Source organism: Xenopus laevis, chromosome 5L (assembly GCF_017654675.1).
Source record: "Xenopus laevis strain J_2021 chromosome 5L, Xenopus_laevis_v10.1, whole genome shotgun sequence".
Classification (NCBI taxonomy): Eukaryota; Metazoa; Chordata; class Amphibia; order Anura; family Pipidae; genus Xenopus; species Xenopus laevis.
In genome coordinates, this window is record NC_054379.1 from 151567393 (window position 1) to 151585787 (window position 18395).

The following is an 18395-nucleotide window of genomic DNA, read 5'->3' on the forward strand; positions in this document are numbered from 1 at the left end:
GAGCTCAGAACTCAAGTAAAAAATACAAATTCTCACTGGGGGATTATGTGCATTACTACCTACACCATCACACCAAAGTTTCAGTGGAAAATGACCTACAACAAGTCAGTGTGTGCAATATCTAAATATGGACAATCATTCCAACTGCACTTAAGCATACAATAGTTGTGTACAAGGTGTTAAGCTAATGGCACATGCAGTATTTGGACTACCAATGCTTTCTCATGTAGTACAGCAATGGTCTAAACACTCCTGTTTACCTGTCACCAGTCTTAATAGTGTTGAATGTAACGGGTCCTATTGAACACATCGGGAGAATAGACAGAATGGCAATTAGGTCAATCTGTCACTTCTTCATCGTCATAAGCCTCAGACATAGTGCTTTAAATTCAATGGTCTTTAGAGAGGTAATGGGAAAAAAGATTGTTTTGACCACCACAAGCCTTAGGGATCTCTGTCTTAACACTTGAAAGAATGATGGCCACATTGTGTATACAATAAAATTCTTAAGGTTGTATAAATTCATTGTCAATTCATCTCCAACACAATTCTCAAACCGAAAAACCAATAAGGAGCAGGCACTCAATGAAGGCAAACTTCCACCAGGCAATAGTTCAAAGTAAAGAAAGTTTATTGTGTATAGTGCCTGCTCCTTATTGGTTTTTCGGTTTGTCCGCTCCCCGTGCTGAGCGCTCAGGGTGGTGCACCTGGCCACTTCCCCTGTGTGGTGAGTATTCATTATACTGTTTGGAGACCCTAATATCACAGATGTATTTTCTTCAACAATTCTCACTTGCATTCCATTGTGTTACCCTTCACTTTGTCCCATCTACTTAAACATATCTTTTTACATAGCTTTTCTCTTCCCATTTCACCTTCTATGTGTCTTCCATATTTTCTCTACGATTCTTGCTCCTTGTCTTATTACTACTCAATAACCATCTGTAATGTTTTCTTTAATGCATTATTGCATGCCTCACTGTTTCTCTGTCTGCTGAGCTGTGTCTTTGGGTGTATGGGTACCCCAGGATTTGGCTTTATAAGACTATACTATGCTGGTCTGTCCTGATAGCTCCAGTACATATGAGACAACAAGCTGCAGTAGTGAGAGGAGACAACACCCTTTCTAACTTCCTTTCCACTGATCAGTGCCATTTGGCAGTTTATAAGAATGGATACAATTTACACTCTCCATCAAACAACAAGAAAACCTCTTATAAACACACAGTCAACTGGGACAACATAAATTGTGAAAAACTATTTATCATAATCACTTTTGGAGGCGCTTGACCACACAAGCATCATCTGCTGCACATAAACAGCAGCTACCTTGGAGTTAAGGTCTTGATGAACAGCCCCCACTTGTAATCTTGCTATAATGCAAATCAGTGTGTGCAAAATCTAAATATGGACTGTCATTACAACTGCCCTTAAGCATATAGTAGTTATGCATCTTAAAGTTAATTCAATTTGGGAGGAGCTCGACCATACAAAATCATCTTCATGAACAGCCTTCACTTGAAAATCTTGAAATCTTTGTAATCTTGCTGTACTGCAAGTCATTGTGTGCAACATCTAAATATGGACAGTCATTCCGACTGCATGAATGCATACAGTAGTTGTGCACAAGGTGTTAGGCTAATGGTACATGGGATACTGGGTCACCAGTCTTAATACTATTGAATTTAAAGGTCCCTATTGAAAACATAGGGAGCAGAGACAGAAGGACTTGATGATGAGGTCCATCTGTCGCTTTAGAGTGGTGATGGAGGAAAAGGGGGTTTTGATCAGCAAAAGCCTTAGGGATCTCTGTCTAAAGACTGACAAGTACCATGAACACACTGTTTCTATAAAGAACAATCATCATGTTATTTAAAGTCAATTAAATTTGGGAGGAGCTCTACCATACAAACATCATCTGCTGCACATAATCAGCAGCTACATCAGAGTTAAGGTCTTCACGAACAGCCCTTATTGCCCATGGAATGAAACTACTTTCCTTTACTTTCAGATGCTATTAACTTTTTTGTTATAAGATATATGTTTCCTGCACTTCTATACAGTTTCTGGTGTCAGAGTAATCTCTCAGAGATTAATTAAGCTTTCGAATCAGACACAATATATGATGAGATTGGTACGAGTGTCATTCTTATTACCTGGTCTGTGCTCCTCAAGTGCTTGATGAAATCGTGATTGAGTGTTTCTAGATGCACAAGAGATTGTTGTAGATGATTGAAGGCGACCTCATATGTGACATAGGAGTTACAAATCTGGGTGCTGTCTCCAGGGTTCTTTTTTCTTTGCTTTTCCATAAATTGCTTGACTGCTGCGATCGTTTTCTTAGTCATCTCAGTTCTTGTTTCCACTGTCAACTGATACAAACATGTATAACATTTAAGCACTAAAATGGTCTCCGCTGCGGCTATGAAAAACAACTTTGGATTGCTTGGTATTTTCCTTTACAATAAATATTTTAAGGAACTTTTGTCAACAGCTTATCTTAAGAATATGCAATATAAAGCAACGGCCATAAAGATATCATTCAGGCGTTTTGAGCACAATAAAGTAAATATTGAGAACAAAGAGCTGATGTGTGAAAGCTTGGGTCTGTCGGCTTTTCTGAAGGCTTGTTATGACTTCCGATCATAGATTTTTAGACTTTTGTTTAGACAAAAACAAGAGAACCAAAAGAAGAGTTGCATAAAAAGTGTCATGTATATATATGCTATTTGATTGAGAGATAACAACACAAATTAACTTCCATGATGGAGAGACATTAGACACAGATATATTCATATAAAATACACTATTAAATATATATCTTTGATTAATCGATACAGGGGTATACATGATGCTTCTCTCTCTCTGCACATTCAGTCCAGCTTAGGGCACTAACTTCCATTTCATGGGAGCACTAACCAATAAGTAGTAATGATGACAAGCCTACCTATGGCTGGCTGAACGGTTATTTGTAAAAATATAACCGGCACACAAGATATAAATTCACATTTAATGCATGGTGAACTCCACTTTGTCAAGCATGGTGCATATAACGTTGCGCCATGCATTAAATAAAATTGTAAGGGCTTGCCCTGCTAAACGCATATCTTGTGTGCCGGTGATATTTCTACACGTTTGACTGGAGGTTGCCAATTCCCCCTCACTGAACACCAAGAGGAGAGATTTGGGAACGTAGGGTGTGCGGTTATTTACAATTTTCCTTGGCTGAATGGTTATTTCTAAATGGCATAGGGGTTGGAACTAAATGGCTGGCTTCTTTGTACATAGAAACACAACACAGATTACCTCAGAGAGAGCAGTCATTTCCTTAATATGGAGGTTAGCTGGGTATTATTCCTAGACATTAAAATAGAAATCACCTCCAAGCCCTTCAAACCACACAGATGAGAAAACCAGATTAACTGCCTCCTCAGATTTCTGGGACATACAAAAAAGCAATGAGCTTGGGGTGTAGCACCTTGATCTGGTCATGGAACTACTCAGTGACTTCTAATATCCATTATATAGTTATACATGTAAAGTATAGAGACATGTAATTAAAAGAGACACAAAGCATAACTTGAACTAGGCTTTGTGTCTTCTGCTCCACAATTTCAGGGAAATGTGCCACGTTGGGCGTCAACATTGACCGTCAAACTTTGCACTGATTGTAGCGTTACAGTAGGAGGAGACTCTTCTCTATATTAATACACTGGTTTGCACAATGTGTGGATAAAGTGTCCCATAAAACCCCATCAAATATTTTAAAACCCCCACCCACAATGGCATAGTACAGAACCCCTCCAGTTATATGTTTTCAGTTGCCCATATACCGTGGGGTCTCATGGTAATCCCAGAGAAGCGGCTAGAGTATTTAGGAAATCAGATAATTATATCAAACAGTTGTCAAATGAGGGTGAATTTAAGAAATAACGTCAGTGAACTACTTCCTACAAGAAGGGTCCCTTTAGCAACACCAAGTGGATAAAGAAAAATATCATGCCCACTAAGCATACCCTGTATTTTAGGGTTGGCACACTTTTAGAACATATCTTATGCTAGGTGGAAGGAACCAACTGTTCCCAAAATAGGCTTTATTTTAACATTTCCCCTGAGTTGTGGTCTGCTTCCATTACCCCAAGGCATGCCAGGATTATTTACCAACAAGTTATCTCACGTACAGACCCAGAGAAGAAACTAGAGCTGATAAAGCTACAGCAACAGGGCAGATCAGGAGAGACTGAAAGTTTAGGATTCTGGCCCGACTGCTGCTCACAGAGTAAACTATCTATAAACACCTGCAGCAGTACTGAATAAAGTGTGTTAACAGAAATGTTTTTGGGAATAGGCAAACGTGCACAACGCGATTATTTGATTGGCAGGCAAATGGCACCTCCGCTAAGTTTACTCCATCCACTCTCTCGTGTGTCCACACTAATAACTTCTGACCTTTTTTTTGGTATTCTCTTCATTTATAAACCACTGTGCATCCATTACCTGTTTATATGAGCATCTCATGGGCCTGTCTCGTCTCCTGTTTTATTCATACCGCACAAACATTTCCTCCTGAATAAAATTAAAATCATGCTCCAAATATATAAATAAAGATATCGGTCAGGAGCTCATGGACAGAGAAATATTAGCACACACACCAATTACATGTGACTCCAATTACTATTGACTCAAAATTGAACATTGAGTGGTACAAATTTGCACAGAAATGTAATACATGGGTGTCTCACAAAATGACCGTAAAAGGCTGCACGATTCTTTGGGGGGATATGTAATAAATAGCACTAAGTTTGCCCAGGAGCAGTAACCTATAGCAACCAATCAGCAGGTAGAATTTTCTGGTCACCTGTTTAAAAGCTATGGGTTACTGCTCCTGGACAAACCTAGTGTCATTTATTACATATGGGGGTTAATGCCTTAATATCTAAAAGTACCCTTGGTGACCAACAGCCTGGGACAAGAGGAGATGGTTTACCTTGTAGAGTCAGGAAATAATGTTTTGCTTCAATATGGGCTGTAAATGAACTTAATAAATAGGAACTATAAGGCTTAAGACTGATAGCAGAGGGGATCCACTGTGTGGCCAGATCCCCAACCAGTGGCTTGTGAGCAACATGTTGTTCACCAAACCCATGGATGTCACTCTAGGTGGCCTCAAAGCAGGTGCTTATTTTTAAATTCCAGGCTTGGAGGCAAGTTTTGGTTGTATAAAAACCAGATGTACTGTAAAACAGAGACTCATGTAGCTGCTAGTCCACATAGAGACTAACAACTGGCCAGTCACAGCCCTTATTTGGCATCTCCAGTGACCTTTGGCCTTTTTGCTGGTGTTGCTCCCCAACTCTTTTTACACTTGAATGTGGCTTACGAGTAAAAAAGGTTGGGGACCCCTGAGCTAGCAGAGGGGATCCAGTGTGTGGCCAGAGCAGTGATCCCCAATCAGTGGCTCGCGAGCAACATATTGTTCACCAACCCCTTGGATGTTGCTCCAGGTGGCCGCAAAGCAGGTGCTTGTTTTTTGAATTTCTGATTAGAGGCAAATTTTGGTTGAATAAAACCATGTACACTGTCAAACAGAGCTTCTTGTAGGATGCCAATCCATATAGGGGCTATCAAATAGCCTATCATAGCCCTTATTTTGCATCTACAGGGACCTTTTTTTCATGCTGGTGTTGCTCCCCAAATCTTTTTACATTTGAATGTTGCTTACAGGTAAAAAAGGTTGGGGATCCCTGAACCAGAGCATTGAGATGACCTGCATCCAGGACAGCTTGAAACCCTAGGCTCAGGTTATTGTGGAGGACAAATGTAAACAAAGCCTCACTGTCCCACTCCCAAGCATGACGTCACTCGTGAAGCTGCTCACCTTCAATCTGTGTTGGAGATCGATACAAATTAAGTAAGCAACACAACAATTTATACAGGCACAATTACACATTCCTGTTAAAACCTGAAACTTGTCACTGTGCTTTAATCCTAAATGTCAGTAAGCCTGCAGAGGATATAGATAAGGGGAACACTGCTGACACTCAGCACAGAGCCAAGGTAATAATAGTGCTGCGGAAAAGAGACTGAGAGTTCAGCTCATGTTCAGGTACATACAAGTGTCATGTACTAAGTGTGCATACAATAAATACATGTTAAACTGACAATAAACTGATAATCGATCGCTAACTTGAGAATTAACATTTATATAACATATATAAATGCTGCAGCGGTACAAACCCCCCCCCCCCCCCAAGATACAGTAGGTTTTGTGTTCTCAGGGGAAGAAATAAAAGAAACTAAGGACAATGCCAGGATTCTCGGATTGCTCCCATTAGAGATAATAAGAATCAAGATGCTTAGCACAAATAAGCAATCATCATCAGACGCTTTGCTGCAAAAAATGCAGATGACTATTGCTTTGTTTCCATTGTGTGTATTAACCTCTACTTCTCCCACTAAAATGCTTCTCTATGGAAGGAGAAAAGTTTCCCTTTGTTGAGTAAAGATCAGTAATTAGGGGGTGAGGACCATAAAACCTGAGTGTGCCTGACCAAAGTGCCTGAATATGTTTGCTGTGTGTGTATAAGTATATATAAAGCTCACAGAGCTACTTTATTATATAAAAAGTATGTTATAATAAAATCCCTACTGAGCATAAAAACGGCTATTACCAGTAATCTACGGCCTTGCGCCTCTGGAACTCCATTTCCCTTTGCGGCTTCTAATATCCTTATTATTCACGGCAGGGGATACTTTAATCTTAGTATCAAGTCAAGTAGCTTGGGAATGTGGGCACTTTAGCAATAACCTATTGTAATAACACAAATAATGACTATATGGTGCTTCTCAGGGAACGGCGTAGTAGAACATAGACTGTTCAGTTGACTATTTGGTGGCATTATAACTGGGGTCAAATGGAATTGTAGGCGAGGCTTCATTCTCACTCCGGTGAAAAAGGCATTACCATCTGGATATACCTGAAAACAATCTCCAGTTATAAGTAGAGATGTGTAAAGATAAAGTGCACCATTATTTAGATCTTTTCACTAGACCCAAGCCAACCAGAGCCCCATACTTAACAGGTTCTCTGTGCAAAGTTTAAAGTTGCTAACAATGATAGATGAAATCAGATGAAAAGAGAGATCCAACTAAACCTGCACTTCAGGCCAGTATCTCTTAAAGGTGGCCATAGACGTAACAATTACGATCTTTCTTGGAAAAGATCTTTCCAAGAAAGATCGTTTGTTTCAATACACGAGTGTAGAGCTGAATCATCAGATACACAAGTAGAAACAATAGAATTCTATCTGTATCTGACGATTCAGCACTAACAATGGCCGATGTTTGGGTCCCTTCAAAGGCACCGATCAAAATTTTCTGTACAGCTCAATCGACGAGCCGACCGATATCCAAGTCTTCTGCCGATATCGGTCGGCTCTTTTTTCACCATACAAGCACCGAATATCGTATGAAAATGTGTTTTGTACGGTATTCTCTGGGTGTCTATTGCCACCTAAGAGTTTTGCAGAACAACTGGCAGATATGTGGTCCCCTTCTCCAGTCCTACACATAAAGTAATGTGTCTTCCTCAAAATATTTACTATGTATGTGTATACAAGGCAATAAAACTTGACTTGACTAAGGGGCAGATTTATCAAAACTTGAGTTTACCATAGAAAAACTCACCCGCTTTCTATTCATTCCTATGGGATTTTTAGAAGCATAATAATCAAATGGTGAACTCTAACTTTCACCCATTGATAAAAATCCCATAGGAATGAATTTTTTTACGTTCAACTCTAATCTCACGTATCAATGAATCTGCCGCTTAATGTGGATACTGGGTAAAGTGAAAATGTTGCTAAAAAAGACCATTCAATGGATTTGGTTCCTCGCAAAGGATTTACTTTCTGCAGGCTGGCATTTATGAAGTGTTTTGTAGGAAATGCTGCACAACAAAGCACAACAAAGCATAGGCTGTGCACATTCATTTAAGAGGGGAGAACACAGGCAGGGAAAGGTTTTGCCGTCTCGGTGCTGTAATCTAGTATGTAGGCTTCCAGCATAGTAATTTGCCATCAGAGTGCTCATTGAATATGGGATATTAATATGAAATTCTCCATTCTGGGTTTGTTCACAAAGACTGAGAAAAAAACACAGCTCAGGAGGCATGCCGTGTCCTACTGTTGTTATTTAAGGGGATACTGCAATTTCTCTTTTTTTTTAAAAAAAAAAAAAAAATACTTTGCTTTGCTGTAAATGCATTTCTAGTTAATGCTGGTCAGGAATCACTTTCCATAAAGCGACGTAATGTTGTCTCCTTTGGTTTGTTAAAGGGATACTGTCATGGGAAAACAAGTTTTTTTTCCAAACGCACGAGTTAATAGTGCTGCTCCAGCAGAATTCTGCACGGAAATCCATTTTTCAAAAGACAAACAGATTTTTTTATATTTAATTTTGAAATCTGACATGGGGCTAGACATATTGTCGGTTTCCCAGCTGCCCCCAATCATGTGACTGGTGATCTGATAAACTTCAGTCACTCTTTACTGCTGTACTGCAAGTTGGAGTATTGCAGCAGCCTAACAACAGAACAATGGGAAGGTAACCAGATAACAGCTCCCTAACACAAGATAACAGCTCCCTGGTAGATCTAAGAACAGCACATAATAGTAAAAATCCATGTCCCACTCCGACACCTTCAGTTACATTGAGCAGGAGAAATAACAGCCTGCCAGAAAGCAGTTCCATCCTAAAGTGCAGGCTCTTTCAGAAAGCACATGACCAGGCAAAATGACCTGAGATGCACCTACACACCAATATTACAAATAAAAAAATTATAATTATTGGTTCAGGGAATGACATTTTATATGGTAGAGTGAATTATTTGCAGTGTAAACAGTGTAATTTATGAATAAAAATGACACCGTAAAAATCACGACAGAATCCATTTAAAGGACAAAATGAAAATGTAATATATTGTGCAAAAATATGACATTTTCTAAATATGACCAATTAAATATTCAGTACTGTTTCTGAAATAATGACGTTACCCTTTACTCTCCTCCGCTCAGCATCTGTCTCTTTTCTTTCTGTCTTCATGCAGGAGTTGGGTGTCTGATTTTGAATAACAGTTAAGTCTAATGCAGCTTTAGGGAAGGCTCATTTTGCCTACAACAGAGCTCACTCTTTTAAAATCATCAGTAATCTTGTTTCCCTAAATGCAGGATTTGTACCAAAGTCAGTTATTTTGTTACATATTGTTTGTGCTGGAGTCAGGAAACCTCCCCGCCAAAAGATATAAAGGATCAATGAAAATCTGATACCCAACTCCTGCATGAAGAGAGAATGAAGAGAAACAGATGCTGAGAGGAGGAGAGTAAAGAGTAACTTAATTATTTCAGAAACGATGCAGAATCTCTAACAGATTATATTTAGAAAGTCTCTTATTTCAGTATGATGAAGCTTATGTTAATTTTAAATTTTTGTGATTTTCCTCTTTAAAGGAGAATTCAACTCGTAATAAAAAAAAACTTCCCCCCCTCTATCCCCCCCCCCCAGCCTACCTGCCCCCCAGGCAAATGCCCTTAATTTTTTACTTTCCCCTCCGTGCAGATTCTGGCCTCGGAGTTCACGGCAGCCATCTTCTTTCTTTAGTCTTTTTGGGAAGTTTCGGCAGCCATCTTCTTCTTCTCCGGTAATCTTTGTGTATTGACGGAATTTTCACACGCATGCGCAGTTGGAGTAAATTTCTGGTCCCGAACCACTGCGCATGCGCCAAAAGCCACGATTTCTTTTTCTGGAAATTTCCGTCACTTTCGCCTCATGCGCAGTGGTTCAAGACCGGAAATTTACTCCAACTGCGCATGTGTGTGAAAATTCCGTCAATACACAAAGATTACCGGAGAAGAAGAAGATGGCTGCCGTGAACGCCGAGGCCAGAGGGGTGAGTTAAAAATTAGGGGCATTTGCACGGGGGGGGTAGGAGGGTCTACCTAGGGTAGGGGAGGAGGGGTTTCTTTTTAAGTGTTCTTGCTGGACTGCATTTGGATATTTATGGACATGTACTCTTACTAGGTAATAACAGGTATACCAAAACATGCTTCCAGTTATGCACAAAAGTTGCCAAATTTCTGTCAAGCCCCACCCGTTTTGCAGCAGTCCCTTCTTTCTTCAAATTTCCCAGGGCAGACGCATGCATAGTAAAATGAAATAGACAACTTTTTCATTAAAGTTTGGCTTTTCACTCTACTGTGCATGGGCAACCGTGAGAAAAAAGAAGCCAGAAGAAGATGGCTCTGTGGTGCTCGCTTGAAGAACCCCGGGCCGGTGCAGTTTTCTCCTAATAGGTGCACCAGCCTGGGGTTTCAGGTAAGTAAATGCTTGAGGGTACCTGACTTTTGGCACCCCAAGTAAAAAGACCTTTCCTTCTCCATTAATGGCAAGAGTTCTCTTGTGCAGAGAGAGCGTTTGCCTTCCCAGAGGCTCTATAAAGAGGTGCACTTGGTACAAGGGCACAAAGGGAAACAGTTCTGCACAGGGGACCAAGTGCTGTGTGAACTACATGTTAACAGAAACAAATATCAACCTATGAGGTCAGACAGTGCTTGTGCCCACTATTAGTAATTGGCACCCAAGATCTTTAGAAGAAGGACTGCTTTTTCCTCAATTCATTAAATTGCCTTCAAATATTAAGAATTTATGAGACCATATCCTGCCAGATGCAGCTTTTCATCCTGACCTCCAAGAAACCGGACTAATATCCAGTTTGGTCACACATGGCCCAAATCTGGTTATAGAGAATCTGCTGCACTGAGTGTCAAGTCCTTCAGAGCAATTTCTACGATAAACAGCAGGTTTAAACCCCCATCTCATGGCTGAAGCACACAAGAAGATTCAGGAAATTATTTTAATCTCATAATTCTTCCAATCTCCTGTTATTAGCCTCCAATTTTCTGTCATTATGGACTTGATGTTGACAATGAATGGAAAACACCATATCTTTCTCAGTCTTGTTGTGACATGACAACACAATATAACAAAGGCACGAAGAGGTCATGTTCATTTTTTTTAGGGAACCAAAACTATGCTATGAAAATGAAAGCAACACCTGTCGATTCTGGGTAGCGTGATGCAAGCTAGCCACCAAACTGCCCTTGTAAGCCAGAATTTGCTCTAAAAAAGCTTTGGTTTGAAATGTCAGCATGTTTGCTGAGTAAGGCACGGAGAAGGTTGAAGTCACAAAGAAATGAATAGCAAGCAGTACTGGGGAAATGTTCTTCTATTCAAATGAAGCACTTGAGAAACAAGGCCGCGAGACACACTGTAATTATGCAAATGAAATATAAAATTAACCATTGCTGATATTACATTACTTGCAGAGACAGGGCTACTGGAGATGATTCCCATTGCTTTCCATGAAAAGGAGTTGACTTTTAAACTCAGACTTTAGGATATTGATTCTTGCCACTAGTGAACTGTAGCCCTAAGTAATACGGTTACATGTATGAAATCCATTATCCGGAAACCCGTTATCCAGAAAGCTCCAAATTATGGAATAACCGTCTCCCATAGACTACTCCATTATAATGAAATAATCCAAATTTTTAAAAAAGATTTCCCTTTTCTCTTTAATGATAAAACAGTACCTAGAACTTGATCCATACTAATATATATTTAATCCTTACTGGAGGCAAAATCAGCCTATTGGGTTTATTTAATGTTTACACGATTTTCTAGTAGACTTAAGGTATGGAGATCCAAATTAAAGAAGGATCCGTTATGTGGAAAACCCCAGGTCCCGAGCATTCTGGATAATAGGTCCAATACCTAGTAGGATAATTCAATTCAAGCATGTGCAGACTTTCTGGTATGTGTGGGCCACCATACCTGCCAAAATCAGCAAATGAAGATAAAGGACATTTGGCCTTTAAGTCCCACCCTTTTCATTATATAATAAAGGGCTGTCCAGAGCAAAATAGGTTGGTTCAACTGCCAGTATTTTATTACCATTTTTTGGTGCCCTCATATGCCATTCTGCTCTCTGACCTCTGCAGAGTGAGACCATGCACCAGCCAATACCAGATCTCTCCTCTCAAATACTGGGATTGCACATGGGGCCAAGGTTAGAGTCCTGCAAGGGGTCGGGTACTCACAAAAAAAGTGGGCACCCTGCAGAATGAGGGGAGGATTTTCAGGTGCAGGTATAGATGTGGGTCTGCAGTTGCGGGTCTGAGTCGGGTAGTGGATCAAAGTGGGTAAATATGCGGGTTGTGGTTTGGGTCGCGGGCTGCGGGTTGGGTCTGGTTCCGTGCAGGATTCTAGCCCTGGTTTAGATTTGGTTCACAGACACCCCAAACATATGTCAAAGCCTAAAGTTAATATTTACCATCAAACAAAGGGGTTGGGATATATATTTATACAGTTGTATAGAGTCCTGCCAATTTGTAAGACCCGGACCAGGACATAAATCTGCAACCCGCGACCCCAACTGCAACCCGCATATTTACCCACTTTGATCCGCTACCCGACCAGGACCCGCAACTGTCTTATCTGCAACCTGATGCTGACCACCATCAAACAGGAAGTGATGTTGCTGCAAACCAGAAGTCACATCATCAAAAGTGGGCGGGGACAGAAACAAGTTTTGTAACACTTTAAAAGGAGTAAAATATTGACAATAGTAAATAACATAAGAAATTTAGATGAGACCCGCAGCCCGACTCGTAGACCCGCGACCCGCATCTATACCCACACCTGAAAATACTCCCCTCATTCCACAGGGGGCCTGCTTTTGTTGCGGGTAACCCGCGGGTACCCGACCCAGGACTCTACAGTTGTACACGAAAATATACATAGCTATTGTCAACACACTTTAAGCCCCGGGACTTTAATTTTGCTATATTTAGGATTGAATCATTTCAGTATATCAACTGTAGAGTAATCAAAACTCCTTTCATTCTAAATGTATCAAGCAATAAAGGAAAGAGAAATAAATTCTGTTTCATTTCAGAATTCATTTGTGTGCTAAAATAATTGCTTTCTTGATTTATTGTAGAATAAATTCACATGGCAAATACAAAGCTGTTAGGGGAAGGCAGAACGTTTCCCTCCCAGACAACTGTTCAGTTGTTGGGTAATTGTAGTTTAACCAAATGTGCAACCGCATTGCTGGAATTGTGATTTTCATTACTATTCATGCTTGTAAAGCAGGTGGTGATACCATTCCAAGAGGAAAGCCCTTCTGGAACACATACATACGAGCAGGGCTGAGGAGCTAAAGAGGCTGGACCCAAATATAATTGGAGAAGGCACTTTAGAGGGAAAGCTGGGGGTGACAATAACTGTAACAAACAAGGGAAAGTTGAGCTCACCACTAATTTTTAAAACCATTAGGTGGGGGTGCAATGAGGCTGTGACCACAAAATACAAGAGGTCCTCTGCACTCAACCCATTATCAATATATTTAAGACAGAGACATTTTGTGCATACTGCTACTAAAAAATGCCTTACTCTTTAAACAAAACAGGGATTGTTTGTCCATATATGCACAAAATGTCTCTGTCTTAAATATATTGATAATGGGTTGAGTGCAGAGGACCTCTTGTATTTGTAGGTGACAATCATTGTGCAACAAGAACTAGAGGGTCTCCTGATATAAGTACTTTAAAAAATCTGTGATTTCATAATATAAATTGAAGGTCAAATTTGTATGAACATTTTTAGAAAAATAAATCCTAAGGCAGGGGACTTAGGACAAGCACATTTTCACCCTTTCATGTAAACCAGTCTTGCATAGGTGGGGGACTCATGGGGGCACATTTACTAAAGGGTGAAAGTGAAAACTTGGAGTAATTTCATCAAAAATTAAGATTTCCCTCAACATTGCCAATTTACTAAAAGGAGAATACACCAAGTTTTGGAGAATTAACTCCGCAGTAGTGACCAAACCCAGAAAAGAAGGGTTTGGTGCATCCCTCATATTTGGTGCACTCACATAATTTGGTTGGTTCCAAAGCTCAATATATGTAGATGGTTAATTTCTCCAAGTGACAATGCGTAAATTGACAATCTGCATGGAAGCCTCCGGCTAGACTCAGAACTCTGCATGAAATGGACTTCTAGCAAGATTTCCATTTAAATCAAAGCAGGATCTGTGCACTATGATATCAAGCTTTTGAAATTATAATTGTGTTGTGTTTTCACAATTGTGATCCTAGACTGTACCACTAAACTAAAACTCAAGGATAAAGTATGTTGATATGGTTCACACAATACGTATATCATTCACATCACTAGAAAAAAGGAATGTTACAATATACATAAAGAGTACTCAATCCATATCATTGGAAAGATATACTTGTTCTAGGTGTGTAAAGGGGAAAGGGTCAAAAATCAGATGTCAATAGACAACAAGGGTCATTCACAACCTCCAAGGCAGTGTGCAAAGTGAAGGTCCATTTCAGAATGCAGAGACCTGCACCAATAAATGCAATAGTGTCTGCATTCAGTAGTTTTGTATTCATAAGGGGCAGGTATGGAAGGCCTGTACCAAACTGGTCCCCTGATGAAGGCCCGTAGCTATGCTTACGGAAGTGTTTGCTGAATGTACACTAAGGGGCATGCTGTTATGCTTCTTGTGCCCTTCCACGTCTTCCCCCAGTCATATTAAATGAGCCCTAATGACTTTTCTATGACCAAATAATGCATTACTGCATTTCTATGTCTTTTCAAAGATCCACTCCACACAAGGTGAATGATCTTGCCTCCCACTTTGCCACAACGAGTAACCTGTTGGACCATTCCAAGATATATAGACAAAGTACAAAGTGTTTGTAGCATGAAATAACCTCATATGATTAACAGTGAGCAGAGAATAAGAATTCTACTTCTAGAGTTGGCGCTGTTCTCTAGTAGATGTCAAAAGTAGAGAAAGAACTCAGCAGGGTGCAAAAATAGGAGGATGGCTGAATCCATTAGAAAAGTCAGTAAGATAGTTGAAAGCATCAAACAAGACGAGAGCTACTAGTAACACGTCAAACAAACTCCCCTGGTACCAATTGTTAGGGAAGCTCAAAAGCAAACACTGACATAAGGTCACTAGTGCTGTATGTGTGCAAGTGCTACTGTAGATTTTTCTGCTTAAATATAACATTTATTTGGAGGTTGATCTAATACTTATTTTCACTGAAAGAACAGAGCCAAGTATAACATAACATGACAGCTTATTAATGTGGATAGAACATTCCTTCTGTCTTTGTATCTGTATTAATACATGCACAAGCATTCTTCTGTACTGATGGTGGAGCTCCCGTGGAGGTAAGCTTGACCTTGGGCTACTACCTCTCCCTAGAGCTTTATGCTCCAATACACAAAACTAGTTGTGACCTTGAGACTCAACCTACAAAGGGAGTCAGCTGGGACTACTGAGAGGGAGTCATGCCAGGCAGCTATATGTTACATACCCAGATATATATATTTATATAAGAATACAAATATACAACTACACCTCAAGTGTCATGTTTATGAAAAATACTAAATAAATGAATGAAAAAAATCTCAGCTCATGTGGCCTGTAAAACTGTTAAACCTTATCATTTTAATATATCCAATAAAAATCTATCCTCCCATTTTTAATAAAAAGACACCGAGTTTGCCTAGTAAAAGTAACCCATAGCAACCAATAAGATGTATGCTTTTAAAAAGATGATCAGTTAATTCTACCTTCTGATTGGTTACTATGGGTTACTGTACCTGGGCAAATGTATTATTACATAACCCATATATGTTCCAATATATAAGGTTGTAGAGATTTAGTCCAACTTGAAGGTCAATAAGGATGAGATTTGGGGTAAAAACTTGATGTCCTAGATATTATTGGAAGTATGGCTGAATGGCTGATAAACTAATGTTTTCCTACATCTGTAACTTTGTTATGTGCTAAGGGGGAAACTTGACCAAAGGTGGAACCTTGTAATAAAAATGTCTGACAATCACTGCATTACAATATCATATTTAACTCAGTGCTTGGATACAGGCTACCAAATAGCTTCCTCTTTATCTTTTTTCCCTTATTTCAAGAGGCCTTTTGCAGTTTTATCTGGACTATAGGCACTGGCAGTAGGTTACTCTATTTCAGGTTAAAGTTCTCTACTTTGGTAGACACTCGTTCAGACTTTGATTTTTCAGGCTCTGATGGAACAGTGACTATAGCAAATTAATTCTCAGGCAGTCCCAGATAGGATTCTAAGATTAATTCCTAGAAGTTAATTTGTTTCAGATAGTTATAAATAATATGAACTTGTTTGGAACATTTATTTTTAAATGAGTTTAACGTATTTTGAGCTTGGAATGTATGAAGATATCATAAGATAACTCTCTGTACGAGTGTCTACCAAAGTAGAGCATCCTGCCCTAGAACTTTAACCTGAAATAAAAACAGAGTCGAACCTACTACCAGTGTCTATAGTCCAGATAAAACTGCAAAAGGTCACTTGAAATAAGGGAAAAAAGATAAAGTGGAAGCTATTTGGTAGCCTGTATCCAAGTACTGCATTAAATATGATATTGTAAAGCAGAGATTGTCAGACATTTTTATTTCAAGGTTCCACCTTTGGTCAAATTCCCCCCTTAGCACATAAAGTTACAGATATAGGAAAACATTCAGCCATACTTCCAATAATATCAAGGACATCAAGTTTTCACCCCAAATCTCATCCTAATTGACCTTCAAGGTGAGCTTTCAGGTGATATATAGAAGAGCAAAACTCTATTCACTCGAGGAGCTTAGAGAAGTGGAATGGTGAGATAATTAGAGCGTGATTTCCATTAAAAATAATTGAAAAACAGGTGATAAAAAGAGGTAGAACACTTGAGTGTCATACTTGAAGGCTTGGAATAAAAATAAAATTAAATTGAATTAAAACTAACTGATCATCTGCTATAGGTGTGTAATTACTAGGCATTACCTTAGTAACAGCTTGAGGAGAGAATGAAATTTCATCAGTGAATGCAATGATGTCACTGGGATTAAGCCTCTCAAGGTACTTTCGGCAGGTATCGTATGCATGGGACCATTCTGTTCCTGACTCAGGAGCTTTTTTGAGGACCTGAGGATCTCCATTCCAGAAGACTTTCTTCAGCCAAGCCAAATGGACAGCACTAGAAGTCAGCATCTCTCCATTCACATCCGGGATCCTTGATGCCAGTTTGGAAACAGCCAGAACATTCTGACTGGTGAGTACAGATTCTAGGGACTCCAGGGCACTGAAGTTGGCATCTGTCAACTTTTTGTAATCAAGACCTAACAGAGAGACAAGGCAAGATATACACCACACTTCTACTTCTCTACAACATTAAAAATCAATACATTTTCATTTGCATTAGGTTTATCGAGGGGTACAGTTTGGTTTCAGTTTAATTATCGTTACATTATAGTTTCTAAAAAAAAAACAACAAAATGGTTTATGGAAATAGCTGGTAGAGGACAAGCAGAGAGAAGCACAAAATAAGCATTGTTTTAAATTATTCAGAACAGAAAATGCCCTTCTTATAACAAACAGCCCTGGAAAAAGCCACGGAATTGTTTTCACCGACACCTGCTATTGCTTTGTGCAGAAGTGGAGAAGACACTTCATTTTCACCTTTGCAAATAAACCTGCTTATTCAGGAGGAAAGCGAGTCCTTAATAACATTGTTAGTCTACTGAATATTATATGCTGCAGCTCCATGGCAGGGAAAAAATAAACTTCTGAATGTGATAAAGTAACCTGCTCTTTAGGTGACATATGTAAATAAAACAAAATGTATACATATAAATTGGTGAGCATTATTTCGAAGTACAGACTTTATCGATTAAAACAGTTAAGGCACTTGTATGTTTTCTCTGTGTTTGTGTGGCTTTGCTTCTAAAGTCTGAAAATACACTGCTAGGTCAATTGATGAAACTTATTATGAATATAACCCTTTAGTGTGCTACTAAAGGGTTATTATAAATTGTAAGCTCCACGGGAGCAAGGAATGATGTAAAAGATCAAATCTTCTCTGTAATTCATTATTCACTATATAAAGAATTATAAGTTAATGCTATTAAGGAGCTCTTTCAGTCCAGTCCCAAGAGTACAAGGTCTTCACAATGGTGTTCCTCCAGGAAGCTCTCTATCCCTAAGCCTGACCACTTGAGTCCCTATGCTGGCGGGTGACACCCAGGGTACTAACAAGTCTAATTTCCTTGTTGGAGCATCTGCTCTGCTCTGCTAACTACCCGTAACTCTCTCTCTCTCTGCTAGAGTAAGCTATAAAATGATTTAACCTCTCTCTGGCTTATCTTAACTTTTCTGGAACAACATTCCCTACTGAGGCTCTTCAGCACCATTGACCTCTTCCAGCTAGGGGGA

At 39.5% G+C, this 18395-nt stretch overlaps 1 protein-coding gene across 4 annotated transcripts in view; it reads right to left on the minus strand.

Moving 5' to 3' along the window:
* The window catches only part of nbas.L (NBAS subunit of NRZ tethering complex L homeolog), a 457628-nt gene that overhangs the window by 138806 nt on the left and 300427 nt on the right, over positions 1-18395 (minus strand). For all 4 annotated transcript variants that reach the window (XM_041563562.1, XM_041563561.1, XM_041563560.1 and 1 more), the window contains 2 exons: positions 16968-17302; positions 2157-2372 (listed from right to left, as the gene is read on the minus strand). In XM_041563562.1, coding sequence (XP_041419496.1) covers positions 2157-2372; positions 16968-17302 — 551 coding nt within the window. The remainder of the gene's footprint in view (positions 1-2156; positions 2373-16967; positions 17303-18395) is intronic.